The sequence below is a fragment of the Coenobita brevimanus genome, chromosome 11 (assembly GCF_032717465.1).
Source record: "Coenobita brevimanus isolate Jiangsu-jjx chromosome 11, ASM3271746v2, whole genome shotgun sequence".
NCBI lineage: Eukaryota > Metazoa > Arthropoda > Malacostraca > Decapoda > Coenobitidae > Coenobita > Coenobita brevimanus.
This window is the reverse complement of record NC_136964.1, coordinates 10,563,559-10,577,638: the sequence shown is the minus strand read 5'-3', so window position 1 is coordinate 10,577,638 and position 14,080 is coordinate 10,563,559. Positions and strand designations below refer to the sequence as shown.

At 38.1% G+C, this 14,080-nt stretch overlaps 1 protein-coding gene across 1 annotated transcript in view; it reads left to right on the top strand.

Annotated features, from left to right (window-relative positions):
* The first annotated feature begins 213 nt into the window (after positions 1–213).
* LOC145411319 (U2 snRNP-associated SURP motif-containing protein) overlaps positions 214–14,080 on the top strand; it is a 29,445-nt gene continuing 15,578 nt past the window's right edge. The window contains exons 1-10 of the mRNA XM_080281348.1: positions 214–307; positions 1,865–2,007; positions 2,345–2,438; positions 2,920–3,124; positions 3,666–3,778; positions 7,480–7,556; positions 7,881–8,046; positions 8,289–8,452; positions 9,319–9,378; positions 13,128–13,171. Of these exons, the coding sequence (XP_080137474.1) occupies positions 1,939–2,007; positions 2,345–2,438; positions 2,920–3,124; positions 3,666–3,778; positions 7,480–7,556; positions 7,881–8,046; positions 8,289–8,452; positions 9,319–9,378; positions 13,128–13,171 (992 nt within the window). The 5' untranslated portion in view covers positions 214–307; positions 1,865–1,938. The remainder of the gene's footprint in view (positions 308–1,864; positions 2,008–2,344; positions 2,439–2,919; positions 3,125–3,665; positions 3,779–7,479; positions 7,557–7,880; positions 8,047–8,288; positions 8,453–9,318; positions 9,379–13,127; positions 13,172–14,080) is intronic.

The window sequence follows — 14,080 nt, the reverse complement described above, 5'->3', positions numbered from 1 at the left end:
TTAAATTTCGCGGTATTTTCGTTATATTGTCTTTCAGTATTATGATTACCCAGTGCTGCTCTGAAGTATTTACCATATAATGGATTTCAAAATTAAGTAACTTTAGTCAGTGTTGTTCTCGAGGTATTTTTCCATGTATCAAAATTTTTGCCGGGATGCGCATTTTGAATCTCAGTTTTTGAAGTCACGTGACCGGGCAACATGGCGTCGTGATGCTGCTGTTGTGCCGCCTTGTAAACAATTTATTACCCGGTTCCCGTGTTGCGTTGCGTTGCATCTTGTGTTGTTTTTGTGCTTTGTGTTGAAGGTGAGTTGGATAATATGCTTTTATTCGGTAAATGAATTGAAATATACCCATGGCGGAAGGGGAAAAAGTCGGGGTATGAAATAATGTAACTTAGTCATTGATTTTACAGTGATCCCTTGAACTTATTTCGTGCTTGTTTGAACTGTTTGTTGTGTTTTATATGTTTTTGGTAGGATGATGTATGAACCGTGAAAAATGGTGAGAATTTTTGAGTATATATGACTTTGTTTAGCCAGAGTTAACTGATTGTAAGTCAATTCTGAAGAATTTTTTGCACACCCAAACCATTCTCCAAGTAAGCAAGTACCGTATTAGATAAAGTAAGATGTTTTGCATTTGGTATTGAAAGCGGAAAAGGAAACTAGGCCAGGGAGGTGATTAAACTTAGTAATTTGTTAAAAGCTGTTTCTTAAAGGCAGGTTCCTGTTATGTCAGTGGGGTATGTGTCTGTTCAGTTTAACATTCTTCTTGCTTGTATTTAGGAACTTATTTCTCCGGAGTCTTTGGTTTAAATCTGACCATATTACAGTAAGATAAATCCCAGTCTCAGAGGAGTGGTAGGCTTTTCTTTGTTTTTGTTTTCTCTGATTTGGGTAGACATCTGTGCTTTAATTTTAGCAACAGAAGTACCTCACCAATTTACATCCTATTCCTCCGGGCTCTTTTTCTCAGTTTCCAATAATTTTTATGTTAAATGATTGTTCTCTGTTGATACTGCTTTTCTTTTGTTGATAGCCATGTTTTTGCTTTCCTGATGTGTTTGTTTCTCAAGCATAATGGCTGAGACTTAATGAAATCTACTCAGATTTATTAATATTGTGGCCAGTCATGTGTGGCATAACCTAGCTTTACCTAACTAGATTTTTCGTAATATAAACTAATTTAATTATTAAGTGTTCCCTAACCTAATTAAATCTAAGTACATAACTTTAACATAACCTAACAGTCTAAGCCAGACTTGCCTAACCCCAACCTAACCATGTAATCTTCAGAGAGATGTGATACCATCTTATATTGCAGTTTTCTTTCTTTTTTTTTTTTTTTACCAGAGTCCCACATTCCTTTTTTGAGTGCATTCCGTGTTTTGGTGGTTTTGATTTCTTTTATAAGTGGTGGGTGGTGGCGACCATCATCCACTCTCTTAATGTAGTGCTGCCTACTTCTTCCTTCTCCTTTACCATTCTTTTTCTGTGCCTTCCCTCCTATTTTCCCACTTCGTGTCACTTTTTATTGCTCTTTTTTCCATTTTAGGTGGCTAATGGTTTCTTGTCAGCCGGGAAACCATTTACAACGCTGGGTGGTAACCATATAACCAACCGATACGTGTTCCCTACGTGTCAACAAGTGGGTTGGTGGAGGGTTAGTGTGCCTCCCTGTAAAATAATCAGCTCAGAAGTCAAACAGCCCTCCCACAAGGAACTGTGACGTCTGCCTATAGATGGATAGAATAGTGCTTCAGGAGTGGTCTTGGTATTGTTAATAGTCCCCAGCAGTATCAAAGACGGGTGTATGCCATGTTTTATGCTGAAGACTGACGTTTAAATTCTTTATTTTCAGGTTTTGATACGGGCATTATAGGGGTGAAGAAAGAGGGAGGAGGTTGATGGTGAAGCATTAACTCCAATACCACAATGACGTCACGAACCAAATCCAAGAAGGAGGAGGAGAAGAAGAGGCAGGAGGAGGAGGCAGCTGCTCAGGTACACGATAAAGAATGGTATAGTCTCTGTATAACACAAGATAGAATATGTGGAACCTTGAGATAAATTAAATTCATGCTAAACAGAGACAGATATTTACATGGATAACAGAGGGTTAGGTTCATATCATATTAGTATATAATAAAGGGAAGAATTAAGTGCTTGTGTTAGTAAAAGGTCATTACTTCCCCCACTATTATTGCACCTTTGCTGTAACATATTCTGGCTCAGTGGGTCAGTCATCAGTTAAGCTTGTGTGTATTAATAATACACCGGTATACAGGCTCTACTGGTTAATTAGCCTATATATAAAGCTCGTGTCTGTATGTTATTGCAGGTGTATGAGGAATTTGTGGCCACGTTTGAAGAAACACCAGTACAGAAGGGAAAGGTGTGGGTCAAAGCTGGGACCTTTGATGCTGGATCTAGGAGTAAGTGTTTTATGTAATAATTATGTGTAGCTACACTTAGTTGTGATTGCAAGTCAGACTTGTGTTCCAAAATATAAATACTTTTTTCACAGCTGCTGCAGCACAGTTAATTAAGGGAAATCACCAGATTTCATAGGTTAAATCCAATATCCCTGCTCAAATGCATTTCATGCTTTCCTCAAGAACCCAGTTTCCACTGCTTTAACTCTTTTCACTTGTGTATTTTAAATCTCATACAGTTCTAAGTTAACATGGGCACCTAGTTTGGTGGCACACTGTCCTCTTGCAACTTCCATGCCTAGACCTCTGTTTCCTATTAATACATGTATTGCGTCACCCGTATTTCTCCCCTGTGCCACTTGTGATCTTCATGTCCTTTGTACTTTTTTTTTTTTTTAACTGAAAATCCTTAACCAGTCCAGAGTATGTCCATAGTACAGTCTTAAGTAGAATTTATATAATCCTGCCACTCTTTCCACAGAGGAGGACACAAAAGAGAAGGGTAAGCTGTACAAACCAACATCAAAGCTTGCAGAATTAGCAGAAAAGTTCTCCAGTGCAGAAAAAGCTGCCCAGTATGCTGGAAACAGGGTTGAGAAAGACAAGCCGGAGAAGCCTGGCAAGAAAAAGGAAAAGGAGAAGAAGAAGAAGAGTAATTTAGAGCTGTTCAAGGAAGAACTGAAAATGTAAGTGTGTGTGTGTGTGTGTGTGTGTGTGTGTGTGTGTGTGTGTGTGTGTGTGTGTGTGTGTTTTGTTACATCCTCCATATCAGAGTTTTCTCATTAATTTTAAACTGATTATAATTTGTTTTTCTTAATATCTGGTAATGGTGAATGAGAGACCGGCTAGGAGAATGTGTGAGTGAGGTGGATGGGGAGACCAAGGATGAGGTGGAGGGATGGAGTGGAGAGATAGAGGGATGCATGAGTTGGAGGGAGGGCAGCCAAATGGCAGAGGACGATGACATGGAGGTTATGGTATTAGTTTGTGGCCACCCTTCTTGGGATTAAGGCATGTGGCACTAGGTAAACTAATGATCTATTGTATACTTTGGTCTCCCTCCTCCTTCCCCGTCCACCTCACTCTCATACACTCATCTTGTTAGTCTCATTTTTATTGTAATCAGCTTCCATTAAATCTTTCTGTATTTACCTGTACTTAATTGTATTTTAAATCACCGTCATTAACTCTGTAGGCTCTTTTATTATGTGTGCCTCTTCTTGGTAGGATTCAAGAAGAACGAGCTGAACGCCATCGCATTAAGAACATGTACCAGACGCGTGAATCAGGGAAGAGCAGCCGTTTTGAAGCCCCCGAGCCAAAAATTCCTGGATTTCTTGGTATGGGTAAGTGTGTTTGTCTAAAAATTGCTCTTTTTAGAACAAACAACTTCATGTATCTGTTATTTTTGTTATTAAACCTTAGATTAGTTTGCTTACATACTGTATATATATATATATATATATATATATATATATATATATATATATATGTAATATTCTGTATATATATATATATATATATATATATGTAATATTCTGGTATATATATATATATATATATACCAGAATATTACATATATATGTATATAATATATATATATATATATATATATATATATATATATATATATATATATACTTGTACTGTATGTAGATTTGGAGATTCTGTAACAGCTGTACAGTATGTATGTTAGTGATTATACAGAGTGGTTCATAAATAACACTTCCCTAGAAACTCATGTTACATTTTGTGTGTTGTGGGGATGACCCAGTCTGTTGGTATGGGTGTGAATGTGGCAGTAACAGGAAATTAATAAATGATGCAGGTTGGACATTGATACTGCTGACTGAACCATCCCTGCAACATACAAGTTTTGCCTGATGGAGTGGTAGAGGAGTGAGTGTATATATGGACCAGTCTATTCATATTACATCACAGCATTCATGTGCATGTTATTTAAGTAAATTATGTTGAAGTGACTACAAACAAAAATAACCTAAGGAATATTCATCTATCCATCCATCATCTAATCCTACGTTGCCCCATGAGGAGCGTAGGAGCCTGGGGCTAGGAAAGCTGGTCCTGGCATTTAAGATGAGAGTGACCAGCCTCACTCATCCCTGAGTGACATGAAGTGAGCAATAAACCCCAGCCATCCCTTGGCTATAAACCTTCACCGGCTCAATCCGATTGGAGCACCTTTATTACCCACTAAACCACCAGGAGCCAAAATTTGGTTATATGGTTACCACCCAGCGTAGTCAATAGTTTCCTGGTGTACAGGAAACCATTTGGCTTGTCACTCAGTGTAGAGTCACCCACAAGCAGAAGGAAGAGGAAAGAAAGAAAGACATAATATTAAGGTATAATTAGTAATATCAGTTTGTCCATCCATAACTAGACATCTTAATTCTGTAAGGGTAGTCAACAAATGAATCACCTCCACAGTTATGACATGTGTCACTGGGATACTGATGCTTTCCCTGCTTTCAGTTCTTCCCCTCTCTCTCTCTTGGATCCTACCTCACTAGTTCCTCATATTCTTGGTTTTATCAGTTGATCATCTTCCAGTCATCCTGATATTATGAAGATCCTTAAACAGTAACACTCCAGTTCCACCCTTTCTGCAACTTTCTTCCCAGTCCCATTCTAGTCAGGCTATCAGAGCCATTAACCCCTACACCGCGGGCTTGTTTACCAATTACTTGCGTGTGCCGCGGGGTTATTTGGGCTCCGACAGACTCTCAAAAAATATTTGCCAAAAATCAGTTATTAGTCCTAGAATAATAAAATTACATATGCTTATGGCACATACCTTCAGCTTTCTCCTGGAATGATTGTTGAGCCTTCGTCAAGTCATCACCGTAGGACTTGTGGAGACCTCTGAAGTAGGGTAACAAAGTCTCCACTTTACACTTCCCAACAACCCGTAATATGATTACCACAGCCAGATACAAACACTATAAACACTATTCTACAATTTTCAAGTAGTTTGGGATCCATACTCAAAAAACACTGTGAAAGCAATGGAAATTACGTAGCTAGCGTCTGATCGTCGCACTGGCACTAGTTCGCTCATGGTAGTCTGTCATTTATTATTCATAAAACCCCTCACACTTTATATTTCTATTACTATATAACACTTATATATATCTACAGTCTTTATCCATAAGTTTCCTTCTGTAGTATTAGTTTATTGTCACTGTAGGGATTCAATTTCTTTCAGTAAAATACGTAGCATTCACTTTCGTCCTGTATACTGGCATTGAGAGTGAATGTCACTTTCATCTTCACTCTCATAACTCATAGCATTCAGACATGCTAGAGTGAAACTTTCACTTTCATTACTCCTAGGGTATATACTCGTATTCTTATAATACTACTCATTTACATTTCTATTTACGTTCTCTATTTTATTTACGTTATTTACATTTCTATTTTATTTACACTGTGTTATGCACTGTCACTTGAAATAACTTATAAAACTATTTTCCATTGTTCACGTATATTTACATTCATTACTTTCACTTGCTGTTTACACATTATTTACACATTATTTACAATTCCACTTGCACTGTTTTACTCAATAGAAAGATCGTAGTCACTCTTTTATCAATTGTCAGCCCTTTACCTCTTTCCACACGAGGTTTAGTAGGGGGTAAAGGTCACAGAGCCATTTGCATGGGGGTGAAAAAAAGGCCTTGAAGTCAGCAAGATGAAACATACGTCCTCTCACTTCGGTAGATGAGACCACACTGATAACGCAGTTGCCAGACCAGCTAGCCTAGAGGCCTGCTTTAGGGGTTATTCAGAGTTACCAATATTACTTCTTGAAACAGCTAAGTCTAGCACTGATATGATTGGCAGGAAATCTAGACAATACATTATAAATTTGGTAGTTCCAGGTGAATGTAAATATCATTTAGGGTTCTCCCTTCCCTCCTTACAGGTATATTTATTACGAAAATAGATTAGAGGCCTACTTAGGAGATATATAATCAGAGCTACCAATGTTACATCTTGAAACAGCTTTGTCTAGCACTGATATGATTGGCAGGAAATCTAGACAATACATTATAAATTAGGTAGTTCCAGGTGAATGTAAATATCACTTAGGGTTCTCTCTTCCCTCCTTACATGATCGTGGGTTTCGTTCCTACCGTGCCGTGTTAGGTGCGAAATCGCGTATATTTAAACCTCCATGACAGAGATAACTTTTTAATCTTGAATGAAAGCATTTGTCATGAACCAGAATGAAATATAAGACACACCGTACCAAGGCTGAAGGGGTAGCAGCAACCTCTAGGAGACTGAGTGTAACTGGCATGTTTAGCTTCTTCCTGATATTAAGTCCCAGTCCTTCCCTCTGTATTAATTACCTCCACCAGTGAAATATGATGGAGGGTGTACATTCATCCATGTCTGTTTGTGTGCAAGATTTCTTTAAAAATTGTTCTTAGGTTAAGAGACTCCAAGTTAGGGCCACATTCTTCTAAGCTGAAGAGGCTTTCGTGCACCTCTTCCGTAGCAGTTTATGTTGTATATTGCATCTCAGTATTTCCGTGTATGTTATAGCTTTCTAATGCTGGCAGACTGCATAAACAATGTGGAATATGGTGTGAGGAGTGATGTGAATGTGAGGATTGAGTACATTGTTTTTGAATACCAAAAGTGCTGTGTGTGGGGTAAGTGTGTATTTGTCTGTCACCCTTTTTGCTGTGTAATCCTTCTCACTCCCAGTCACCATTTTGCTTTCACCTTCTCTCTCATTCTCTCTAACTTATCTGCCACTACCTTCTCTCTCACTCACCATTTTGCTTCTACCTTTCATTCTCTCCCAAACCTCTCTACCACTACCTTCTCTCTCACACTCTGCCACCATTGTGCTTCTTCCTTCTTGCTCATTCTCTCTCTTTAACCCCTCTTCTGCATCCTTCTTGCTCATGTACATTCTCTTCCATTCAACCAGCCATTGTTTGTTTCATTAAATAGTGTAATAATATGGCAGGTGATAAAAGATTAATGGTCTTTGTTACAGATGACCCTAAGATTGGCAGCTTTGATCCTGGTGACCCAACTACAACCAATCTCTACCTTGGAAACCTTAGTCCCAAGGTTAGTTGAATTGTATTGATATTGTTTATGTAATTTCTCATCATTAGTGACCTTTTTCAGTTCCTTCTTTTTTTTCTTTTCTTTTTTTTTCTTTTTTTTACAAATTGTTTTGCTGTTAAATTCACTGTATTTAAGAGAAAATGTATCCATCTGTGTATCTGTCTGTACCCAGATACATTAATTCCATAAGGGGTGGCCACAGACTAATTGCTTCTGTCACCAGGTCCTCTCTCATTAGGCTACCCTCCCTCCAACTCCATACATCATTTATCTGTCCACCCTGTCCTGTAGCTAAAATTCCCTTGCATTCTCTTCTGTTCACAGATCACTGAACAACGTCTGATGGAACTGTTTGGACGGTATGGACCCCTGGCATCCATTAAGATCATGTGGCCAAGAACAGACGACGAGAGGAACAGAGGCCGTAATTGTGGCTTTGTGGCATTCATGAACAGGAAAGATGGAGAGAGAGCATTGTCCTCTCTTAATGGTGAGCTGGTTATCATATTGATCTATTGTACTTTTTTTTTTTTTTAAGTTAGCCTAAAATTGCCATCTCTCCATCTTGAATGCTGAATTTTAACTGGTAATTAGTACTGTACTAGGATATGGTGCCAGTCACGAAAGAGTGCTGTATATTTATTTCTGGATCCTGGCTTACCCCATCCATAGGTGGGTAACAGTGTTGTGCATGATTATTTATTAATTAATTTATTTATTCCTTGCTTCCAGGCAAAGATATAGACGGGTTTGAGATGAAACTTGGGTGGGGTAAGGCCGTCCCAATCCCCCTCCACCCGATATACATTCCTCCAGCCCTGGTAGAGTTGACTCTCCCACCTCCACCCTCTGGCCTTCCCTTCAATGCCCAGCCAGACAAACGTGACAGAGATAAGGTGATCGCCGATGTGAGTTATTGGGCCTTGTTGCAACTGGCATAGGCTTCATAGGGCCCTATTTTAGGTGGCATAGCAAGCTTCATATCACCTCTCCTCAACTCTTTATTTTTCATAGTACATGTTAACATTCTTTTTTACTGCATGCTATTTGTATTTTACCATTATTATGGTTTACATCATTAACTTATACAAGAATACCTTAAGGTATTGTAGGTAGCATAGGCTGCTTCATAGCACCTCATCAATAGTTATTTAGTTTGCTTATTGCCATACACCATAACATATCCTCTGTGATATTTATATCATCATTTTGGATGCAACTGCTTCATTATGCATACATTAAGCAACGTTGGGTCTGGTTAGTACTTGGATGGGTGACCGCCTGGGAACACCAGATGCTGTTGGCATAACGTTCTCCCTACGTGTGAAGTGGGGTTGGCGGAGGATTAGTGCCCCTCCCTATAAAACAATTAACTCTAAGCCCTTGGCCACCCTGTCTGGGATACATGGCGTCTGGCAATGAATGAATGAATGAATGATGAGATGTAGTTTTACAACCCCCCATCCCAGTAGCGAGTGTAGAGCAGCGCATATTTATGGGAACATCATGGTAGTTCATTGTTTTGACAAGTTCATTATTATTATTATTATTATTTTTGTTTTTTTTCTTAAGCATGTATATTAAAGCAGATGCATCTGAAATAGCAGGTTTACCTTCCAACCGTAAGGTAGAAAGAGAACAATATAGAAAGTAGAGGAGTTACGAGAAAGGATGATTGTTCTAGGAAAGGGGGTCATTACTGAGCAGGAAGTCAGTACCGGTATCTCATGACTAACAGTTTATCTTCATTTTTCTTGACCAGGTTCCACCGGTTGGCTCGCAATTCCCCGTCGATGGAGATAAGAAAGAGGAGATGGACAAGGTATTACCGGACAACTTTGCATGCTCTTTGTTGTCATGGGTCAATTGTCTAGTATTCAGTCAGTATTTACAAGTATGATAAAATAGCATCATTCGGTATTTACAAGCCCAGTATGATAAAGTTGCATCATTCAGTATTTACAAGTTTGATAAAGTAGCTTGTTTACATTTCTTTAAAGAGTCTCAAGTTAATAATCATTAAGTGTTCAGAGTAGATTTTCATACTGGATTTACAACCTTAATAATTCTCAAGTTAAATAATAATTTAGTTGTTGTGTTTTAGATTATTTTCATACTGTGACAACTCTCCAATAATGCTCAAATGAAATAGGTAGTTATTGCCAGGTGATCATTCTAGTTTCTTTTCATATGCGTTTACAACTCTGGTAATTCTCAAGTGAAGTATTAAGCTAGTTATCATAGATGTGCAAAAATATAGATTCATTTCACGCTATTTTTGCAACTGATAATTATTCGTCAGTGAAGTAATAACTTACGTATCATTAAGTGAAGTAATTTGTCAGCGATCATGAAGTGTTCATAAGACTAGATTATTTTCATACTGCATTTACAATTCTTTAGTAATTCTCCAGTAAAGTAATCATTTGGTTTTCGTTAAAGCGTTTGTAGAAAGTTTTGGAATGTTTCATCTTAACTAAAATATCTGAAGTTAGTGATCCTTTAGTATTCTTTTTTTTCTTTTTTTCTTATAAACAAAAAATTCTCAAAGTAGCTATTGTTACGTATTCATAAGTATTAAATATTTAGCATATATTGACTCGTTAGAAATGTTCAAATTAAAGGTGGGACTTACGTGACCACAGGAGTTGCATTGTTTATGTAATTACCATAATTAGAGGTCATTTAGAATGAAAAATCATTAGGTGGCATTTCTTCTGTAAAACTAATTAAGTATTCTGAGATTAGTGATTGATAAATACCGTATATACTGTATTCATATGACTGATAAATATTCATCTTTGAAGCTCATATAGAATTGTCATAAGTTTTTTTTTTTTTTCACATCAAAAAACTCATCAAGGGTTATCATGTGAATGTTAACTGCCAGGTTTAATTTACTGCTCAGTGATATCAAAAGTATACGCTAGTGATTGAACTAGTTACAGGACTAGTTGATATCTGAAGTATAAGCGAGTGATGGTTTAGTGCAGTAGTGTGAATTAAAGATTTTTTTTTTTTTTTTTAACGCTGATACACTACGGTATTCTAATCTAAGGTATAAAAAACATTTTCGTATTTCCTGCTAAGTTGCTATTCTGAAGTTTGAGATTCATGTTTATCACTCATCAACCCCTTCAGTATGATGTCTTGAAAGGTTTATTCTTGGTAGTAGTAGGTGTAGTCCCAGGTCCATTTAAAATGTGAACCCAGTGGATAGGCATAAGTTGACCTCCTGCAGTTCACTGTCCTCCATTGGGGAGCTAGGGAGGGAGTTGAAGAATGTTTGTATATCCAAGCAGCACCACAGCCTTGTTATATTGGTGCCATCACATGAAGGTGTTCCCCTCACACACCGCGAGATTGCGGTCATCCCTCGTTTTCTGTGTTTTCCCCTTCGCTGGTTTTGGTTGTTCATGGATGAGTCATCCATCACAAAATACACCATCATTTAAAGCAAATTTTTGAGTGATTTAACAAAATTCATCTCATTCTGTCAAGTTCTTCTGGCTGTCTGGACCCTACCTCACCCCATCATGGGATGGGAAAGGAGGCCCAGTTGATGATTATATTTCTTCAGAAAACATTTAAAACAAGTAGATTCTAATATATAGTGATAATTTGGGGCAGTGCAAGAGGTTGTTAGACAATCATTAGTTGATATGATCTGAAAATGGTTTTATTGATATTGGAAGACCTCTTGTACTGAAGGAGTTGACTCCTTGAATAGTGACAGATTCCTTACTTTATTCTTACCATCTCCAGATATTATTGAGCCCAAAGGGGACTTTTTCAACTGAAGGATTAGATACAGCCTTCATTTAAGCCTTCGTAGTAGAGGTGGTGCTGGAAAGGAACACCTTCATGTGTTGGCACTGATATGACTAGGTGGTGGAGCTGCTGGTTTTCTAAAAATGTCCCACTGGAGGATGTAGGACTGCAGGATGAGGGCAACTTTGGCCTGCAGTCCACTGGGTTCACATTGCTGATGAGCCTGGTGCTTCAGCTATTCTTCCCGTATACATAGTAATCGTCGTTCCAAAGTCGAATAATGTTTTCTGTGAGTAGCAAGAGTGAAATGGGAAGAAAATGTTGTCATATTGAAGGGGCGAAGTTTTCTGACATGTAAGATTTGATATAAACTAAAAATTCTCTTAAAAAAAGAAAAAAAATGTCGCAGACTTATCCGTAAATATTTGTATAAAAAAAATCTTTTTATGAAGTTGTAAAGTATTTGGCTATAAGGTTTTTTTGTTGATTGTGTAAATGCATCCATGGCAGGGAAGGTGTTAAGACACATGTGAATGTTTTTGTGAATTTACGTTATTATCTCATCATTATCCTCTTCAGTGATGATGTATTTTTTTCTTGCTGTCTATTTTATTTTGCTGTGGAGAGACTGATGTTGAGGGTTTCGTTACAGACTATAGTAACCCCTTCACTGTGGGAGTCTCCTAAGCTGAGTAAAGTAGTCTGACAATAGCTAGAACAAAATAACAGACATCAGTCCGAAGAGGTTAATGTGTAAGACGTTGCTGTAGATATATTGAGAATTAATAGATAAAAGATCCAATCCACCCCATTATTTTAGGGAGAACTGGGGTTAGGGAGATGATGATGATGATGATGGTTGTTGTCGAGAATGAGAAGGTTTCCTATCTGTTCCCCCCATTATTTTTAAAAGGAATTGGATTAAGATGATGATTATTATTGTTATCTGAAAAGGTGATTATTTGTTAACCACCTTCACTCTACCTAAAGTCATCATTATTCTTGAGATGTTTAGTTCAGGATTTTAAATATTCCTTGAAGCATCATTTACTAACAGCCCTTAAGTTTATTTTTTTGTCTCAAGTTAACATAGGGTGATATTCTTGTGGGTGTAAGCGGCTCTTAGTGCCTATACCTTAGCAGTTTATTTTGTATATGATGTTTTGATATTCTCTTCTACAATATTACTTATACAGACCATGATTGGATGCATAAGGGAATAGTAAGATGTAAATTGGCATGTTAATATTGTCTTTTATGTTGCTTATGTAATCCATGTCCATTGCCCATATTGAGAAGGCATACATAATGTACAAGAGAATCTGAAGGTGCTGCATGGCACATATATATTATCCCGTATATTGTTTATGCAATCTGTCAAGCTGTTGTTATTGTGACCCCAGGCTTATCAGAATGTGAATATAGTGGGCTGCTGGCAGAGGTTGCCCTTCTCTTGCAGCCCACCTTCCTCACTTTTGGGATCGGAAGGAAGTTGAGTGACATTCTTATCAACTGGCACCTCTTCTGCCCAGTTATATTGGTGTTCCTCTGCAGTACCATGTTACTTATGTGCAAGAACACAGTTTTTGCTGCGAATTACAAGAGAGAATATCAACCAGAAAGATGCAAAAAGCTGTTATGGAAGGGTGCTAAGACTTCCCATAAACCAACAAGAGTAGGACCTGTAATCTGCTTGCATATTAACTTTTGTATTATGAGAACAGGGGGTTAAAAGTTATTATGTTAGCCTAGTGAGAGATCAATCCATCTGTTATCCTTGTTGCTGCTCTATTCCTACAGATTTTACAAAGGGCAGTTGTCAAAGTGGTTATCCCAACAGAAAGGTAAAGAGAGAACCCGACTTAGTTTGTTTACCAACCCCCACCCGGCTGCTCTGCCCATCTGGTAAGTCTGTTCCAATGCACCCTGCCAGTTGTCCAGTGTGCTGACGCCCCACAGAATCAATCCACAGTCCTGTGCTGCAAAATTAACATGGCAATGGTTGTAGACAAGCTCAGTTTTTGACAGGTATATATGGATTGCATTTGATTATATGATTAGCCTGCTACCCACATTACAGACTGCTGTTTGCAAGGACATTCAGAGACCAGGCACGTTCCAGTTCTGTCTCATGCCTCTAATAGTATCGTCTAAAACTGTGGGCTTGTTTTCCCTTTGCAGTTGATAACATCAGCATACGGCTGTAAGTCTCAAACTCTCAGTCTCAGGGTTGTGTTGTCTTGGGCTGAGGATGCTGCCTGCCACCACTTCCTTGCTGGTTATATCTGCATATGAGGAGCTTTGTGCAGTAACTTGAATATGCCAAAATATAAATAGAGAAAAATGGAGGACAGAATGCAGAGTTTTGGACTTACAGTGCCTTCAGAGTTCTTTCATGAAGTGCCATATACTCTTTTTCTAATGCTACTCCATTGAGGAACTCCAAAGGAATCATGGGAGAAAAAAAACTCGTCTACACTTCATTTTCTTGGTTTATTAAGTTGGCATGTTCAGTGTTACTCCACGGATCTTCTTATGGCACCTACTCTGATAATCTGCAGTTCAGTAGCATATTATTGGGTCCGAACACCTCACACACAATTGCCGCATACCATTATGTTACAGATATACATTCTGTCTATAGTAATCCATTCAGAATTACGACATCTTCCTTATGCTCCTGCTGTAGTGGGATGATATAAAGTTGTGGTACATATCCCCAAGATCAAATCTATGATAACCAAGTCTGTGGC